General features: G+C 54.2%; 1 protein-coding gene across 1 annotated transcript in view; it reads right to left on the bottom strand.

Annotated features, from left to right (window-relative positions):
* LCTL (lactase like) overlaps positions 1 to 19,200 on the bottom strand; it is a 44,268-nt gene extending 25,068 nt beyond the window's left edge. The window contains 1 exon segment of the mRNA XM_075535566.1: positions 19,050 to 19,200. Within this exon segment, the coding sequence (XP_075391681.1) occupies positions 19,050 to 19,200 (151 nt within the window).
* Between the last annotated feature and the right edge of the window lie 408 nt (positions 19,201 to 19,608).

Raw genomic sequence — 19,608 nt, 5'->3', positions numbered from 1 at the left:
AAACTGGGCTTTTGATGCTGTCATGACAACCCTTCACCTTGATTAGAGTCCAACAATGGGGCAGGTCACCTTTGGTTTGGAAGCACATTTCCAGGGCAGATTCCAAAACAAACCCACGGCAGCTAACTCAATTTGGACTCCTGGCGACAGTGCTTCTAGCAGAGGGTCGTGTCTGGGCTGTGGTCCTCTCGGCCCTTTCTTTCAGGGCCTCCTTCCTGCCTTTTCTCTCTCTTGCCCCAGAACTAGTGACAAGGCTCACAGCCTCCCCCTTCTCTTTGGAACGTCCCGAGGGGCGGCCGGGAAGAAGCGGCTGACAGATGCTGGATTCCGTCCACCTGGAGGCCTGACCGCACCTGCAGCTAGGCATCCCCCCACCTGCCTGTGGCTTCAAATACTAGCTCCTTCCACTCAAGTTACTCATAAACGGTGTGTGGGGTGTGTGAAAGGGGATGGGTCGGTGCAAGGGGCTGTCTGGGGCACAGAGATGATGCCTGGGGTCTCCCGGGCAGACCTGGCATAAAGGATCATTCATTCCTGACAGGTGTGAGGGGCTGCTGCGTCTGGCCGGAGCAGCCAGAGCTTTCAGCAGGACTTAATCAGGGCTGGGTGCCCCCACCCTACCCCAGAACATCTGGACTGTGCTGTGGCAGAGCTGTGCGATCGGGGGGTGGGGTGGGGGGAGACAGGAGCATGGAGCCAGAGAGGTCCGGGAGAGCAGCTGGCCCAGGCCCCTGAGGAGCCAGCTGAGCCCCCAGTGTGAGATGCTGGGTGCGGATGAACTGCCCTTGGAGCTGGGGCTCCTGAGCCCTGTTTTACCAGTGGGAAGTCAGGACTCAGATATGGTTCGCGACTGGCCAGTGGCTGAGTCGGTATGGCAAGCCCGGCCTTCACGGCGTGCCAGGGAGTTGACTCTTCCCTCAGGGGCTCTCTTCTCCCTGCAGGTCTTTGAAGAACGGGGGTGGGGGGGTGTCTGCCAGGGGAGATGTCAGTCGGCACTGAAGCAATGGAAGGATAGCCACTCAAGCACATGAGAAACAGTGCGTCAGATTCCTATCATTGTACTTAGTGCCAGCCCCAGCCCTCTGGAAGCGGTCCCACCCCTCGGGCCCAGCATCCTCAGCTGTGGGCTGAAGGCTGGAGTTGGAGGCCTGTCAAGCTCCCTCCGGATCCTAAAACCACCGTCTGCACCTGCGCAGAGGTGAGCCCTGCAAGTGGTCCTCAGCCTGGGCCAGCACGGGTCTAGGAGGAGACCACCCGTGGTCCGGAAAGGCAGGCCTCAGGGCCTCGGCTCCCAGGCCTGGCCAGGGAAAATAAAGTCTCCCTGTAGCGGAAGGGCACCTGCCGGAGTCAGGCCCAGGGAGTCCGGATCTCAGCGGCCATCCAGAGAATCTGATGGTCCTTGCAGAGGCCCAGAGAGGGAAGTGGCTTGCCCTTGAACCGGCTGGGCGGGGCTGACAAAAGAGGTCTGGTCCCCAGCATCCTCACAGTCGCGGTCCTGGCTCGGGACCTCCAAGGTTACTGAATGTTCTTCCCCTAGAGCTTCTTGGGCCCCCTCCTGGCAGCCCATAGCCCTCCCTGGGACCTGGCAGGGCCTCACAGATGGGCCACCTCTGAGCTGTGGGCTCCGCTGCGCTGGGAGAATGTGGGGCAGCTGGAGCTAGCGGTGGGGTGCAAATGGGTCTTGGTGTGTGGCAGGACTTAGCTCCAGGCAGGCCTCTGAGACTGCAACGCGAAGACCTTCAATGGAAGACTCTCCCGCACATAGCCCGGAGGTCCCTGTTGCTATGAGTCCTCCACCTTCCCCGCGGAGCCTCCCGCGGCTACTTCCACGCTGGGCTCCATCCCTCACGGTGCTGGCAGACCCAAAGGACTGCATAAGGGGCGCTCACAGGCTGTCAGCAGTCAGGAAACAGTCAGGATCGGGTGGCTGGCTGGTCCCCGGCAGCACTGCGCTTCGGCCATAGCCAGCCTCACTCCAGGGCTCAGCTCTCAGCTGCGGGGCCATGGCTTCTGCTGCTGTGGGCCTCAAGCCCACCCGTCAACTCTGCCGCCCAGACCCACGGTCTCCGCTGCTCGGGCTCAGGGTTTCCTGGCCTGGAACTCGGGTCTTGACCTTCTTCAGCCGGAGATCTGGAAGGCGGCCATGGGGATGTGCTCCTTGCTTCAGAGACGGCTCACGCTTAGGGCTGGGAGTGTCCCCACCGTCTGTCGGGAGCTGCAGAGACCTGGCTGAAGAGCCATATTACGGGATTTCATTCCATCGCAGAGTATTTGAAAAACCAAACCCAACCCTGTTGTAGGCGAGTCGACTCCTGAGCCCTCTGGGGATTCCAGTGGCGGATTTGGGAACTGGATGGCCCGAGGTGTGTCCGGGTGGACTTGACCCTCTTACCTTGAAGTTAGTGGTCCAGCACATTCGTCATTGGCATCCATTTACTGGGAGCTTTGTTTCATGCCCCGCTCTGAGTGCTTCTCATCAAGGTAGCCCTCACCCCAGCAAGGGGCTGCAGGGGCACAGGGGGCTAAGCAGAACATGGCTGGCTGGTAGGTCGGAGGTTGGAACCCACCAGAAGCTTCTCAGGGGGAGACAAGGGGGAGTCTGCACCCATAAAGACGGCAGCCTCAGAAACCCCACGGAGCGGTTCCACTCTACCCTCTAGACTTGCTGTGAATCGGAGGGCACAGCCGGGTGAGGGAGGGAGGAGGAGTCCTGGAGGCACAGTGGTGAAGGTCAGCAGTTCAAAACCACCTGCCTGCTGCGGGAGAAAGACAGGGCTTTCCACTCCTGTCAACAGTTCCAGTCTCGGAAAGTCACAGGGGCAGTCCTACCAGCTCCTACAGGGTTGCTATGAGTCAACTTCAACTCAGTGATTTTCCAGGGGGTGGGGAGGTGGCGTGTGGTGAGGAGGTAGTAAATGTATGACCATTTTACACATGACTCAGCAGGAGTCAGGCAAGTTCCTATTCCCACGACACTGACATTGTCTTAAAGGTTTTTAATCCTAAAATTTGGGGCAGAGTTTGCACTGTAACACCCATCTGTGAAGTTTTAATTAAAGCACAGTGCGTTATGGAAAAATTGGCGACTCTTATAGGTAGGTGGTGGCTGTGTAACATGATTAATGTAATAGATATCACTAAATTGTACACCTGAAAAATGCTGAATTGGCAACTTTAGTGTTAGATATTAAGTTGGGTTTTCTTTCTTTTTTAAGTACACTAAATGACTTCACCTTTCCTTAGTCTTGGCATCCCATGCAACTCCAGGCAGGTCAGCTTGTTTTCCTGGGTCGCTTGGGTGAGCCACCTCCAGGGGGCACTCATGGCCCGTCCTGGCGCGTGGTTCCAGCAGCGAGCTTGAGACACCCTGGGGGTATGGGGTGGGGTATAAGGGGCGGGCGGGGTGGCGGGGTGGGGGTGAGGGTTAGACACTTTCTAGTCCTTAAGCTGACTCCCGAGTGGACCAAGGACGGGTTTCAAAATAGTGAGCGTAGGATGGATGGATGCCTTCAGGGAGTGGGGGGCACGCAACTCCCAGTAAGGTCCTTGCAGGGGCTAGGAGCCCCCAACGTGAGGACCTCTGGTAAAAATACTCCATATTCCTCTGTCACCCCACTCCCCTGTCCCTGCTGAGCAGTGTCCAGGACTGTAGGGCAGGAGAGAGCCTGGCCTTGCCTTTGTTCCTTCTATGTCATCTCCCTGCTGGGCTTCAGTTTCCCTCCTTCAAAAATGTGCACACGAATGGGGCCTGGGAGGGGGTTGTGAGAATCGCAGATGATTCTCAGGAAAGGGGCTCTGGACATTCTTCCTGGGTCCCCTGCGGGCCACTGCGGGCTGATGCTGCTTTTTGCCCAGGGCTGAAGCATCCTGTGGTGCTGAGAGGGCAGGCGTTCTGCTCAGTAGGTCCTCTCTGCTGCCACGGCACAGCGGTTGTCTGTCCTTAAATCCAACAGCGGTGCCCCGGCAGTGCTGCAGTCCAGTTCGAGCCCACTCACAGCGCAGTGGGAGAAAGGTATGGTCGTCTACTTCTGGAAAAAAAAAAAATCAGACCCGGAACCCCTTGGGAGCAGCTCTGCTCTGTCACATAGGGTCGTGTTGAGTCAGGATCAACTTGAGGGCAATGGTTTTCTTTTGCTTTAAAACGTAACAAAGGTGACCTGGTGATGTCGATATCTGAAAGATTGGTCATCTGCACCCACTCAGTGACTCTCCTGGAGAAGAGGAGAGGATCCCTGGGAGCGTAGTGGGTACCAGTTGGGTTGCTGACCACAAGGTCTGTAGTTCAAACTTAGCAGCCTCTCTGAGAGAGAAAGAGGAGGCTGGCTTTCTCCTCCCACAGAGTTACGGTCTCAGAAACCCACCAGGGCAGTTCTCTCTGGCCGACAGGGTTGCCACGAGTAGGCACCAACTTACCTGGTGGCAGTGAGTGAGTGGGCGGGTGGGTGGAAAGACCTGGTGACCTGCTCTTGAAGGTCCAGTGGGCACAGCTCTGGGACACACGAGGTCACCATGGGCTGGAATCCACATGATGACATCCAATAACAATATCAGGGAGTAGGTCTGAAAACAAAACAACCCAATTCACTGCCAGAGAGGCAATTCCACCCAGTGACTCAGTAGGGGAGAGTTGACGTGCCCCTGGGGGACTGTAAATCTTTACGGGAGTAGAAAGCCTCATCTTTCTCCCGAGGAGCCGCTGGGGGTTTCAAGCTGCTGACCTTGCAGATGGAAGCCTAACTCGTAACCTCTATGCCGGGACACGTGCAGGTGCTCCATAGTTTCTGACTGACAGGCGATGAGGAAAGGGCAACCAGTCATGTCCTGAAAAGGGTGGGGGATGGATGGAGAGGGGTTGGGGACATTTCCTGACTCAAAGGCCCAATTTTGGTTTTATCAATCATTCTAAATGACCTGAGGCAAGTCCTTTCTCCTCTCTGGGCCTCTGTTTCCCCATCTATTAAAAAGAGGGAGTTGGTGAATGAACTAAGACAGTCAGAAAAGGATCTGTCTTGTCCGGTCCCAGTTATGAAGCAGGCCAATGTATAGACATGAGAGCTTATTGGTGGTAGGGGGAATAGAGAAGGGGCACGAATGAAATTAATGCTGGTGATGGATAGAGGGGAAATGACAAATGATTGCTCAACATGCTCAACTGAATTTTTGACTTGGCAAATGCTTGGCATGTAGATGATTGGTGCAATGGGATGCCGTTGAGTTGATTTTGGCTCATGGCAACCCCGCGGACAGAGTAGCACCGTGACCGGGAGAAGCAGACACTGCCCGTCCGTCCTCCTGCCGAGCTGGGTAGGGTTGCTGTGTCGGAATCGACTCGACTGCGGTGGATTTGGGTTGTTTCCAGTCTCCCACGATTGCAAACAGATGTAGAATGCAAACGCTCGCCTGAGTGTATCTGCAAGGAGATTTTCCAGCAGTGGAATTACTGAGTGGAGGAATATATACATACTTAAAATGTTACTAGACATCCCCAAATTGTGAGGCTCCCAATCTGTACACATTGACATGTCCCGGAACTACACGTGTGATCACCTTCTTTCTGAACCTTCCTGAGTGTGACAGGGGATGGGGGGGTCTCTCGGGGTTTCAATATGCGTGTCTTTAACTATACGTTGAGCAGTACTCTCTCTTGCCAGTTCTGCTTGGAGCCTTGGTGGCGCAATGGTTAAGTAGTCCACTGCTAACTGAAAGGTTGGCTGCTAGAATCCACCAGCGGCTGGGGAGCAGAAAGAGCTGGCAATCTGCTTCTGATAAGCCTGCAGCCCATGAAACCCTAGGCCCCTCGGCAGTTCTGCTCTGTCGGAATCAATTCAGTGTACATAGCATTCACCATGTTTTCTCTGATATCCATTACCCACCCTCGTCTTGTGTCTATCTGCTTCCTGTTGACTGCAAAGGTGCTTACATTTAAATTTTAAAAAAAGAACCCCCAAAGCCATCAAACTCACTGCCATCGAGTCAATTCTAACCCTGCAGGACAGACCAGAACTGCCCCTCTGGGTTTCCAAGGCTGGAAATCTTTATGGAAGCAGACAGCCTCATCTTTCTCCCTCAGAGCATCTGGTGGGTTCAAACTGCTGACCTTGTGGTGATCAGCCCAACACACAATCCATTATGCCACCAGGGCACTCTCTACATTTAGACTAGATAAAAGTGATCATTTCTAGGTCCTCATGGCTGCACAATACTATGTTTTTAATTTGTTGTTTGGGCTTTTTGTTGTTGCTACCTTATTTAATTTCTGTTTCTAGACGCATATACAGTAGCAGTCGTGCATATTTCCTTATGGAGGCCTCGTTTCCCGATGGTTATGCTTGAAATACTACAGCTGCAGTTTCTGTGCAGGTTTCTGAGCTCCATACTGGGAGTGAGCAGAGAAAAGGTTTTGCTGATCACAGATGAAGAGCAAGGCTGTGCAGGGGGTGAGTCTGTGGCTCGGGCTGCAGCCTTGGATCTGGAGACAGAACACTGGACACACAGTCAGGTGGGAAGGAGAGAAGTGAGAGGTAGGCCTTCGTGCCCTGACAGCTGCCTTGGCCTCAACTGCTCTAAATGCAAAAGACAGGGGTTGGGGGGGGGGGGGGGTTTGCCGCAGGTCAACTCCAAGGTCATTTCCTATTGATTGTTTGCCGAGCCCATTTGTAGAGAGTGTGACCCCAGACAGGTCCCTGGCCCTCGGGGACCTATTTCTCCTCCTCCTGCGGAGGAGGAGGGAAAACAAGTGACAACCAAGAAACCCCTCCGGCAGTTCTGCTCTGTCACACAGGACACTGGGCGTGGCGCTCAACTCCCTGGCACCTACCAACGCGGAGTTGAAGGGTCAGTCCCTCTCCAGCCCTGAGGACACACGTGCTTCCCAGCCCTCTCTGCATGCGGACAATGCCAACACCCAGGTGCCACCCCAGAAAAAGTCAACCAGACTCTCTGGAGACAGGGTCTTCATAACTTAAAATGCTTCCCGCTAATTCTGATGCCCCCATAAGGCTGAGAACCAGAGGGCCGGCTCCCAGCCCCCAGGTGAATGCAGCCGCCGCCACCATGGCATGTCCAGGACCACACTCAGCCATGAGGCTGCTGCATCAGCTCCACCTGGGGCGGGGACTCCTTACAATGCAGATTCTCAGGTCCCGGGATGATTAATTTTATGTGTCAACTTGGCAGAGTTGTGGTTCCCAGTGGTTTGGCCAAATATTAGTCTGCTTGCTGTTGCACTGTGGGGTCCAATGCCACGTAACGTGTCCGCTTTCCATGACGTAATCTAATGCAGTCAGTCTGCTGAGGGCGGAGTTGCTTAGGGTGCGGTGGCCTGCCTGCAGACTATAAATGTCTTTCCACTCCACCCACTTTCTGTCACCTGACCTGTGGGTCTTGGTGAGGACGCGTTCAGAGGTCCCCACCCTGCTGCCTGACCTATGGATTTTGGATTTATTAACCTTTGCCCTCACCTCTACTCCCACCATCTGATGAGTCAATTCCTTCAAGTAAATTTCTTTCTCTCAAGTAAATAAATGTCTTGTGGATACATATGAGGGGGTACCCCCCCAAAAAAAACAGGGAAAAACTCTCCCCCCGCCAAAAGTTATGTATTTAAGTTTTTTCACAAAACAAACATCACCTTCAAAGTACTCTCTATTTTACTTAATACATTTGTCAAATCTGCGATTCCCTTCTTGGAAACAGTTTTCCAACTCATCTGTTTGGATGGCTGACAGCACCTCCCTTGTTTTTCTCTTCATCTTTCTCTGTCTTCGAATCGCTGTTCTTTCAGGTCCCTCTTCATTCGCGGAAACAAAAAGAAGTCACACGGAGTGAGCTCAGGTGCATGGGGCAAGAGAGGCACGCTGCTTTGGGCCAAAAACGGGTGCACTGAGATGGCTGCACGAGCAGGTGCATGTCATGGTGGCACTCCAGTCCCCCGTTTGCAACAAATCAGGCTTTTTTGGTCTCACACCGTTATGCTATCTCTTCAGAACCTCCCAATAGAAAGCTTGATTAACAGTCTGACCTTGTGGAACAAACTCCAAAAAAAAAGTCGATGTTTTTGTCCTTTTGGGAAGTTGAGGGGTGTCCAGAACAAGGTTTGTTATCAATCGACATTTCACCCTTTTTGAAACGAGAAAACGACTCCGACACTCACTCCTACACTGAGTTTTTCCCACAGTGCTGTCCTTGTTAGCTGTGTTCAACATCACAACAGTTTCTGTGGCATTTTTCCAAGCAGGAAACAAAATTTCACAGTTGCATGCTGTTCTCTTAAATCAGCCATCACAAAACACGAGGTTGGAGCAAAACTCCTTTTTGAGAAAAGTCACTGCGACTAGAAAGAACCTTCCCAGGCAGTGCCACTGGGTGCCCTGCCTCAGAGAGAGTTGCTCGGTGCTCGGCTAGCAGGGAAAACTTGTACTATGACAGCTCTGTCCAGCAGAGCTTTATTCCATTGTTGTTTCGGTGGGGGCCCCCCCCCCCCGTAGTTAACGCTCTGGTTCCACATCTCTAGAGAACCCTGGATAGACAGTTCCCATCGCGGACCTTCTAGATCAGTCATGCTGTTGAGCAAGATCTCTCTGTAGCTTCTGTGTACCCATCTTGTCAACAAGACATTTGGGGGTCCCAAGATGGCTGGACAGAGCTGCCTAGGGGTCCCTTTCTTGTGGAGAACAAACATCCTATTAAGCCAATAATATATGAGATACTAGAGATTGGTGACCGTGCAAAGATTCTCATACTCCATCTTATCAACATTGCCATGGGGAAAGGCCGGAACATTGTTTCCATAATAGTAATTTACCTAAAAACGTAGCTTATGGCCTGACCTTGGGGCCTCTGACTGCAAACTGATAATTATTCAAAAAGGTTTAGTGCCTTAAGCAAAACCATCTTTACTAGGATAGGCTGTTGTTGATTTAAAGGTGACTGGAGCCCTGTAAGAGTGGTGTGGTGCCAGCCTGTGCAATCACGAGGTGCCAAAGGGATCAGGGATAAGACATCATAAAAAAAAAAAATCTTACCATAGTGAATGAAGGGGGAAGTGCAGAGTAGAGACCCAAAGCCCATTTGTCGGCCACTGGAGACCCCCTCACAGAGTGGTCTAGGGGAGGAGATGAGTCAGTCAGGGTGCGATGTAGCACTGATGAAGAATACAGCTTTCCCCCAGATTCTGGATGCTTCCTCCCCCCAACTACCATGATCCAAATTCTACCTTGCAAGTCTGGATAGATCAGAGGTTGTACACTGGTGCATATAGAAGCTGGAGGCACAGGGAATCCATGGTGGATGATACCTTCAGAACCAGGGGGTGAGGGGGATACTGGGAGAGTAGAGGGTGAGTGGGTTGGAAAGGGGGAACTGATTACAAGGATCCACATGTGACCTCTTCCCTGGGAGAGGGACAACAGAGAAGGGGGTGAAGGGAGACTCCGGATAGGGCAAGATATGACAAAATAATAATCTATAAATTATCAAGGGCTCATAAGGGAGGAGGGAGCGGGGAGGGAGGGGAAAAAAGAGGACCTGATGCAAAGGGCTTAAGTGGAGAGCAAATACTTTGAAAATGATTAGGGCAAAGAATGTACAGATGTGCTTTATACAATTGATGTATGTATATGTATGAATTGTGATAAGAGTTGTATGAGCCCCTAATAAAATGTTTTTTTAAAAAAAAGAGTGGTGTGGTGGTAACACGTTGGGCTGTGATGCACATAGTCAGCAGTTCGAAACCACCAGCAGCTCCATGGCTTTCTGTGCCCGGAAACAGTCACAGCCTCAAAAATCCACAACAGCAATGACTCGATGGCAGAGAGTTGTTTTAGCCTGTTGTAGTTTGAGTGATTCTGATTCATAGTGACCTTCTGGAACAGAGGATGTCTGAGGTTGGAATCTTTGTGGAAGATTACAAGGCTGCACATCCTTCTGTTCAAACTGCCAACCTTTTGCTAGCAGCTGAACGTGGTAGGAAAGAGCTTTGCTCAAGACAAGGCTGAAGAGAAGATCTCAGGGCAATGGCCCAGGTGGGTCACCCCATGGTCACCCCACACCACCAGCCCCAGCAACCTGGCTTCCAGAAGAATAGAAACATTCTCAGTAGGCAGAGCAGGTCACCTGGATGCTACATTCTGGTGTCTGCAGATACTTCTGAACACGCTCCGCTCAGAAGGGGTGCTTTGTTGCTCTGTAAGCCATCAGGTGGTGCACTGGACGACTGTGTGGCCTTTCCTGTGGGACATAGGGCAGGTGGGCGCATCTCAGACTTTCAACGGGATAAGGAGCCCCGGTGCAGCTGCCCTTCGAGGTAAAAGCTGCACACCCCAAACCACACCCACTGCCAGTACAACTGCCCCTGTGCGGGGCCTGAGCCTGTCCGTCTTTGTGGGAGCAGCCTGCCTCATGGTTCCATGGGGGGACCGGTGGGTTTATCTTGCTCACCTTGTCATTAGCGGCCCAAATACTCAATGCCCTGCTCCACCAGGACGTCCCCTACAGGGCTGTGATTTGGGGGTCCAGAGGCTAATGCTATGGGGCTCTTTTGCACCCTTTCCTGGAAGAGGTTATGCAGGTGACAAAGGAGTCCTGCTCGCTGACTAAGGAATGACAGGGCCGAGAGCAAGTAGATTTTGCATGAGCCTCAGTTTCCTCATCTGTACAATGGGCTACTGATATCTCTCCTCTAAGTTATTAAGCTTTAAATTAAAAAAAAAAAGATCAAAGTAGTTAGCTTATCACCTAATAGGTATTCAATCCCATCCCATCCCATCTTTGCAGGGGACTGACCACAGGTTTTGACCAGGTCTCACTGCTGGGGTCCTGCTTGCTGCTTCATGGAGCCAGACCTGTTCCTCAGGTTACCTGCAGGGTTCTCAGAGGGTTCCATGAGACCAGTGCCCAGTCCAGAGCTGGCTCAGTCCAGGCTGTGCGCTGCGCCTGAAAAAGCCGCCTATCATGGGAAACCTGGTCCTGGTGAAGAATTCTCTGGAACCTTCCAGCCTCCGTGCTACTGAGTGCCATAGAGCCAATGCTGCCCCCACCCCCATCCCCAGCCAGCCCAGCCTTTCTCTCAGGTGCAGCCCCTCCTGTCCCCCAGGTTTAGGTTTGCAGATTCTAAGGGAGTGGACATTACCGTGTGTGAGTGCTCTGAGCAGGCCTGGCCAACTTGGACTGCTGGAGGGAGGGTCGCTGGGTGCCAATGAGTCCCAACACCATCTCATCCCTTCTGCCTCTGGGCAAATGAGGGCCTTTCTCCTCAGCTCTGTGAAGGCAGAAGCTCCTCCTGATCTGGTCCTGGGGATTCAAATGCTCATTCCCTGGGAGCGGTTTGTCTCCAGAAGAGCCCCTATGAGGTGGCATGTCATGAGGGGCTGACGCATACCCCAAAGAGCTTGCTGGATGGCTGGTTGACGCCAGCCTCAGAGAGCCTCAAGCATGAGCCAGACACAGCTCCTGCACAGATATGAGTTCAAATCCCAGCGTTGCCCCCGCCAAGGCACAGGGTGAGCTGCACAGGCTTTCCAGATCTCAGTTGGCTCATCTGTAAAATGGGGCACAGGGCAGCTTAAGCAAAACACTGCGCCTAGCAGTGAGGGATCCCCAACACTCCTGAATGGAAACCCACGCCTCTGTCCCTGGGGCAGGACGACAGGAGACAAGGGGCTGGAGGGGAGGGGGAACACTCCGGGGGGGTGGGGCATGCCTGCTTGAATGGATGGGATGGGATTGATGTACTGGGGAGGATGATGAATTGGGGCTCAGTTCCTCCAGTGGGCCACTCGGAGGGGCTGCTGGGAGTGCCTGGCTCAGAAGCTCAGTGATGCACCAGTCTTAGGATGTGGGTCTGTGTCCCACAAACTGACCCAGAAGTCCACAGGGGTGACCCTTGGGCTCCTGATGAGTCAGAGTTGGTCCTCAGAGTAAACAGACTTCGTCCCCTTCCAAGCCGCCACCAGAACCAGGCTCCAGTGGCGGCAGACTAACCCCCCAGCGTGGTTCTGGGGACCTTCTGTGACTGTCGTGGGCATACACACGGCATGCTGGGTCCTGAGGGGGTGACGATGGTGGAGAGAATGCCAAGGCAGACCCACAGGCATTCCGGTCGAAAGCGGGGCCTGACGCCAGGAGAGAAGCCAGCAGGGAGCCGGGCCTGGGGCCTGAGGAGGGGAGTAGGAAGGAGAGGAGGAGGCAGGGACTGCGGCCAGCCAGGAAATGTCTGCTCGCTGGCATCAGGCACTCTGGATGGAGGCGCTTCCTGTAGGCAGTGCACAAGCCCAGTGACCTCACCCCTCAGACATTCCAGGGCAGCCCCCGCCCCCCCCCACCCCAATAGGCTGTCCCATTGTCCCCGGGAACAGCGAACGAACGGTGGCAGGATAGACTTTTCCTCAAGAAATCCAAACAACATCCATTCATTCCACAGTGTTTATGGAGCACCCACTTTTGTGCGGGCACTGGGCCAACAGGCACAGGCCCCCAGGGGGCTCTGGGGGCTGCAAAGGGGGGGCTTGGTGCATGGTGGGTGGGGCTCATCCTTGATGAGGAAGGAGTCTGAAACTGGGTGAACCCTCAGCAGGGATGACTCGGGACACTGACTCAGGCCCACTTCCACGAAGTGCTGTGCTGGGACTGGGGGCGTCTGCATCCTGCTCTCCGTGTGTCCTAGACCTCCTCATGGATGTTGGCGGCCACTGGTTCCCACTTATGTCCTTTGTGACTATCTGTGCCAGCGTTCGAATCTGATTCTTTCTGGGCTCAGAGTTGGGGTTGACTTATCGGCATCATCAAGCGAAGGCAATGGGGCTGCAGGAAGAGGGTGCACCTCAGCCGGACTCCCCTGTGTCCGCTGTGCGCCCCTGATCGAGTGAGTCACTGCTCCGAGCCGCAGTCCTCCCTCTGTAAATTGGGGGTTTGATGCCAGGCCCCTGCAACCACCCAGAGGATGGGGAGGGCACAACTCCACCAGCAGCACGCCTGCAGGTTGGGAACACCTCGGGACAGTAGAAGGTAGTTCAGGGTGAGGATGGAGGATTGCTTCCCTGTGCCCCTAAAATCAAATGGCCCACCTGGGTAGGTACTCCGGTGGATAGCCTGGTTCAGAAACATTCATAGAGGAAAACCAAGCTGCTCCAGGAAGGGGTATGGCCCCCAGGCCACAGAATGCCAGCGCAGGATGCAGGCAGAGGACCGGGAAGGAGAGAGGGCTGGGACGGGGGCTCTGCCTAGTTCACTTTCCCTCATTTCATCCAGGCACCTTGCCCAGAGCCTATACATAGTAGGTGTTCAGTACCTGTTGGCCAGATGTAGTTAAACTCTGAACAACAAGGGAATGGCGGACCTAGGGCAGTGGGGCAAGCTCCCAGAGGAGGGGTCATTCCCAATGGGCTTTGACGGCTGTCTAGGAGTCTTCTGCTCTTCCACTTGTCTGTGATGACCCTGTCAATCCTGAAGAAGACCCTGGCAGAGCGAGGCTCCACGTTGTCCTCCTCTCCCACCCACCCATCCCTCCTCTGCACTCCGAGGAGTCTCTGAGGTGAAGAGGGAGTGGCCCAGCTGCGGAAGGCAGGCTCATTTCCACTGTGGGGCCAGGCCGCCAGCCCCAGGTCCTGTTTACACAGCAAAATGGACGGGCCAACAGAACTTGGCGGCAAATTCGCTTTTGCCTCTGAGAACAGAAGGGGCTGGCAGAACTGGGCCAGGCTGGGCAGGGGAGGCCACTGCCAAAGGGAAAGTCCAATGTAAAGAGTGTTTCCTCCAGGCCTGGCGGCCCCAGACTTTTGTCTCCAGTCTGCGAGCAGTTCCTCCAGTGATTCATAATCAGCGGGAACTTATAAATAAACCCCACCTCAGCCTTGAACCACAGCCTGGCTGGCGGCAGGGTGGGGGATGGGGGGGAGTGGTTTGAGGCTTGAGGCTGAGGAGAGGCCCTGAGGAGATGTGGGGCCCTCAAATGGTGGGAGATGCTGGCTGCTGGGCAGGCGCCCCTTTGACATTTCCACGGAGGGATGCAGTCACACTTTCCACCCTGGGACCCACTCAGGCCTGGGGTTTCATCTGCTCCCCAAGAAGTTTGTTAGAGGAAACCGCAGAGTTCTGAAACAACTGGTTTTCAAAAATGAGTTTTGACATAATTCCCAGCCTATAGGAGAGTCAAAGCAGTAGGTCAGAAAATTCCTATATACGCATTCGCTGGCTGCTCTCCACTGCATGTGTTTTGTTCCATTCTGCTTCACCATTCCCTCTGCCCCCCAATGACTCATTTTTTCGGTACCACCTGAAAGCAGGGTGTCTATATCACGGCTTTGCTTCTTACAGCATCAGGATGCATTTCCTGAAGCAGCCAGTGTTTGAACCCCTGACAAACTGCTTAGTAAATATTCCAGAGTAAGCTGTTCCTACTCATCAAAGACACCATCAGGTCCCAGCCTGCAGAATGGTGCGGGGTGGGGGGGAGACACGCCCCCTCCAAACACACACACCCCGCCGTGGTGGTGAGGGGCGACAAGGAAAGCGTCTGCTGAAATAATAATGTGTAATGACAACAATGTTGACTGTCATCATCCTGATGACAGGAGGCCCGTGTGCTGCGGGGATGCTGGAGGCTAGGCTACTGGTGTTTCCGATGTCAGCAGAGTAGGCAGCTCTCTGCTGATCTTCCTAGGTAAGACTAGGAAGAAGGTCCTGGCAATCCACGTATGAGAGTTAGCTGCTGGACCCCTGCAGAACACTGCCCAATAGAGTGCTAGAAGATGAATGAGCCTGCCAGGTGGGAAGGCCCTTAAAATACACACAGAGGCAGCAACAATGGAGTGGAGCAAGTCAATGATTGTAAAGATGGCCCGGTCTATAGTACTGGGGTGAGGTCTATAGTACTGGGGTGACTAGGAGCCATAGCTGCCTGCTGGCAGCTAACAGCGCTGATTATTTGGTGATGCACTGATACAATCATAACCATAAGCATAGCTCGTTATCTTGTGCAAAGCATTCTGCACACATTAGGTCACTTTTTGTGTGTGTGTTTCTTTCTTCGTTTTTTTTGAAAACAATTTATTAGGGGACACATTAGGTCACTTTATCCTCGCCATAGCCCAGGTCCTCTGATGAGCTCAGGCTCAGAGACAACACGACGGCAGGAGGTCTCACAGCAAGCAGGAGGAGGGAGAGTAAACCCTAACTTAAACTGGCCCTGTCCTCTTCCCTATTTGCAGTTATGGAAAACAAGAGTGGGGCTTCCTAGGGCCTCAGTCTCCCCAGTATGGGCCAGGCACAGGGATCTCTGGTGGGAAGGAAGTTACTTCCTTAGCAGCCGGATCCCTTGGGGAGTCCTGAGTAGGAAGGAGCCCTTTCCGTGTCAGGGCTGGAGTGGAAGCTGCTCCAGCAGCCAAGCCAGCTTCCTCTGCACTTTCCGGCCGCCTCATGATCCAGGCTCCAAACTCCCTTGCAGGTTGTTTCTGGAAATTCCAGGGAACCTGCCCAAAAGGCCTTGAGCCCCACGGCCCGCGGTGCTCCTGCAATGGTGGGATCTGGCCACTAGATGGCTCCTTCCAGGCAGCTGCCCTCTCTGGGCAGAGGCACTGGAGTGCTCGGTCAGACTTGTATTTCTGAGCAGGCCCTCTCTGTGTTTCCATACCGCTGCTAGCCTTGGGTCACAGCTAGGGAAACTGAGTCCATGAGGGGCAGCGACCTGCCACGGTCACTTGGCCAGCACATCATGTTTCCCAGGATTAAAAAAAAAAAAAAAAAACCCGGGTTGAGCAACAACAAAAACTAAGAATAAAAAACCGGGTCGAGCAAGGCCCTGATGAGATTCTGGCTTGGCCTCTCCCCAGGGGCTTCGTAGAGTTGCTAGAATTCTCCAGGCCTTCATTTCTACATTTGTCCAAAGGCACAAGTAAATCACCTCTGCCCAGCAGTGGTTCTCAACCTGTGGGTCACGGCCCCTTTGGGGGTCAAATGACCCTTTCACAGGGGTCCCCTAAGACACATGTTTCCGATGGTCCTAGGGACTGAGACAGTGCTCCTCTATCCATCTCCGGGCGGGTCTGCCCACATGCAGATCCGCCCACCTATGAGTACCCGGCATGAAAACTTACCCAGGCTACACCATGCTTCAAGACAAACGTCATTGATTTGTCAATACATATTTCAAGATCTGTACTTACATATTGTTTTGTGATTAATCACTATGCTTTAATGATGTTCAATTTGTAACCATGAAAATACATCCTGCCTATCAGATGTTTACACGGCAATTCATAACAGTAGCAGAATGACAGTGATGAAGTAGCAATGAAAATAATTGTATGGCTGGGGTCACCGCAACATGAGGAAGTGTATGAAAGGGTCGTGGCATGAGGAAGGCTGAGAACCACTGTTCTACGGTGTTGAAACAAGCACTGAGCCACAACGTCTGCACCTGTAAAGTTGGTTGTACCACTTGCTTTGTGCTATGTGGTGAGGAGCACTGGGGCACAGTGGTCACACCTGGCTGTGGCTGCTATCAGAGAGGTCAGTGGTTCAAACCTGCCAGCCACCGGCAGGAGAAAGCTGAGGTCGTCTGCTTCGTCAGAGATTCCAGTCTCAGAAACCCTACCCAGTCTTATCCCTCCCTGTGTGCTGGAGTCCACCATGGAGCAGTTCACTTTTTGGTTTGTGCTGTGGTGAGGTTGTCTCAGGGGCCCCCACACAGGTGAGCTCTGGCTCTGCTTTCTGCTCCCAGCAGATGAAGAGCTGGCTCCATCCAGAGAGGCAGGAGAGAGCTCAGGGCCCATGTCCCTGTGCACCTTCCTCTGCTCAGATGGAGGAAAGTGAGGCCTTGCCTCTAGAGGGCCAGCGATGTGCCGCAGGCCTCATAACCAGACCAGAACCCAGGTGACCAGCAACCAGAGCTGGCCTCGCTTAGCCTTGGGGACAACTGCCATTCATAATTTTCTTACCTCCACCCTGAGGTCCCTGAGGTCCAGCAAAGACTTCTGTGTGGGGAAGGCAGGGGGTCCTGCACCGGGGGCTGGAGCAGGCCTGCCAAGGGGACACGGAGCTGGGAGAAGGCTGCTGGCAGAGCCTGTGGGACATCCTTCCTAAAGGGTGCCCATGGAAAAGGCGATCAGGGACCACCGCACAGATGCTGCGGACCCTGTGGCTTTCTATTCAAACAGTGTATCTATGATTTTATTTAAGAAAGAAATCAGATGTCTGTTTTCTGTTCATTAGTGGCTCTCCCCTCCAGCCCAGGACTTGGTGGGCAAGGGTGGGGGAAACAATATAAATATGAAATATAGAATTCCAGATGCACCCAGCAGAAAAAGAAAGGGGTTATCACCCCAAATTAGTAACTGTCCCAGCTTCCAGGCTGACCATGTGCATACTTCCCAAAGAACCTACTAGTGATGAACTCATTCATGCTCACTTGTAACTGATGGATGGAATGGCTTTCCTTTGAGAAAGCTTGAAGTGGAGGGCGCTGGGCAGAGGGTCAGCGATGCATGTGGAGTGTGGAGATCTGGGGCCCATGAGACTGATAGTTTTGCCCACATCCCAGAAAGAATCCCAAGGGATTTGCTGGTGGTTTCCGGGAGGCTTGTGTTACAGTGAGGCAGATGACTCGGTTTCTGGAGCCCGTGCTTGGGCTGGGGTGGGGTGGGGTGGGGTGTGTGTGTGTAGATAGTACCCAAGAGCCACACACTAAATGAATGGCTGACTACTTAGACTCACCCAAAGTCTCCAGTTTGCTTACTTTTGCTCACATTCTGCTTGCATCTGACGTCTGGCCAACCCAATTCCTGGCTCTGTGTCCCTGAAAAGTTACCCAACCTCTCTGAGACTCAGCTTCCTGATCTGTAAAATGGGGGTGAGAGCACCAATTTCCTGGGGTTGCTGGCAGTGTCTGAGTGTGTGGGAGGGGTTGGCACTCAGTGAGGGGCAGGATCAAGGGTAGCTGGGTGACACGAGTCGGATTTTACTTGGGGCAAGTTTTCAAAAGCAGTTCAATGCAAACACATTCCCCCTGAGAACGCTGTAGGAGGGAACCCTGAAAAGGTAAGGTCTTAGTGATGGGGGGGTGGAGGTGGGGGAAGCCATCCTTGGGGGAGAAAGAGTAAGATTTTAGGACTGTTAGGAGCGAAGAGAGTAAGGCACTGCAAGGGAAGGGGACACGTGGGCCAGCAGGTACAAAAGGAGGTCAGTGCCGGGATGGCCAGGCCTTGAGTATCAGCCCCAGAAGGCCAGCCGGGAACTGTGTAATGGTCTCATCTGGGCAATAAAGTGGTCAGGTGATTTTCCCACGGGTGTGCTTGTTAACGCCTCCCCAGCCCGCTCTTTCTCATCTGAAGGCTGCCTCTCTCCTGCCCTAATCCTGCCCCCTGCAAGTCTGCCAGCCCACTGGAGTTTCTGTGGAGAATGTGAGGAATTTGAAAAGCCAGAATGCAAACCCCACCACTAGAGATTTCCTTGTCCCCCTCCCCTAGTGGGAGACCCCTCTTGTGGGGAGTGGGAGGGCAAGGGCAGGGCTGTGGCGGTCTGTGGTCAGTTCTAGTGCTCAGGACCAGGTGGGGAGGGCAAGTGCCTTAGCCTCCCTGGCCTTCAAGTCCCCTCTATGAAAAGAGGGCAAAACCCTCGTCCCAGTGCCCTGTGAAGAGCCTGCGTCCAGGCCGTGCGAGGGCAGCACCATCAAATTTCCGAATCGAGGAAGGAACCGAACCCAAGAGGAGAGCATTGTCTGGGGTCGCAAGCGTCCCGGCCTGATGGGGGCCAGGGTTAGGGGCGCCGATTGGGGTGCTACCGGCTGGATGGGGCGGGGGGCTGCCCCTGGTTGTCAGCGTCCTGTGTACCCTCTGGCGCTGGGCATGCCCTGTGCCCCCGCCCGCTGCGGTCGCCACCCGCCCCCACCCCCGCCGTGCCTGCGCTGCGGCGGGCGCCTGGGGGCCGCGCCCGAGCCGGGCGGGCGCCTCTGTCCCCCGCGGCCGCGGCGTCTCCGAGTCTCGGCGGCCCAGCGCCCTGCGTTATCTACGCTCGCCGGGCCGGCCCCTTCCCGCCTGCCCGCCTGCCCGCCTGCCCGCCTGCCCGCCGGGCTCGGGCCACCGAGGCGGCGACAGGCCGCTCCGCCTCATGGCCGCCCTGCACCCTCACCCGGACTGGACTCAGGCTCAGCTCCAGCCCTTGGGTGGCCTCTCCCCTGTCCCGGCTCCAGGACTCCCCCTCCCAGGCCATGCTGCTGGGAGCGACTTCTCCAGGGGACACCACATCAAAAAAAACGGGGTTTTGTCCGCTTTGCCCTTTCTTAAAAGAGAAGCAAGCTATGCGTAATCAAATTTTAGCCCTGTTTGCAATGAGTTTCACAACCGAGGCAAAGATCTGCAAACAAAACAGAAATCAAAAGCACTCCACCCCCAACCCCACTATCTGCCCAGCCCGGCCCAGTGTTGTAATGCTGACCACCAGGGCTTCTGGGCATTTGCTGGGCTTGGCACCAGATGGTTCGCAAACGCTCCACTGGGGCTTGAACGGAGGATTCAACGTGGCCGCTCTGATGACCTGCCCCCCCCCCACGCCCCCAAACATTTGACTCTACAAGAGGTGGGTTGGCAGAGGGGAGGGTGCAGCCCTTTGTAATAACAG

This window comes from Tenrec ecaudatus, chromosome 17 (genome assembly GCF_050624435.1).
Source record: "Tenrec ecaudatus isolate mTenEca1 chromosome 17, mTenEca1.hap1, whole genome shotgun sequence".
In the NCBI taxonomy this organism is placed as follows: Eukaryota; Metazoa; Chordata; class Mammalia; order Afrosoricida; family Tenrecidae; genus Tenrec; species Tenrec ecaudatus.
This window is presented reverse-complemented; position numbering and strand designations above follow the sequence as displayed.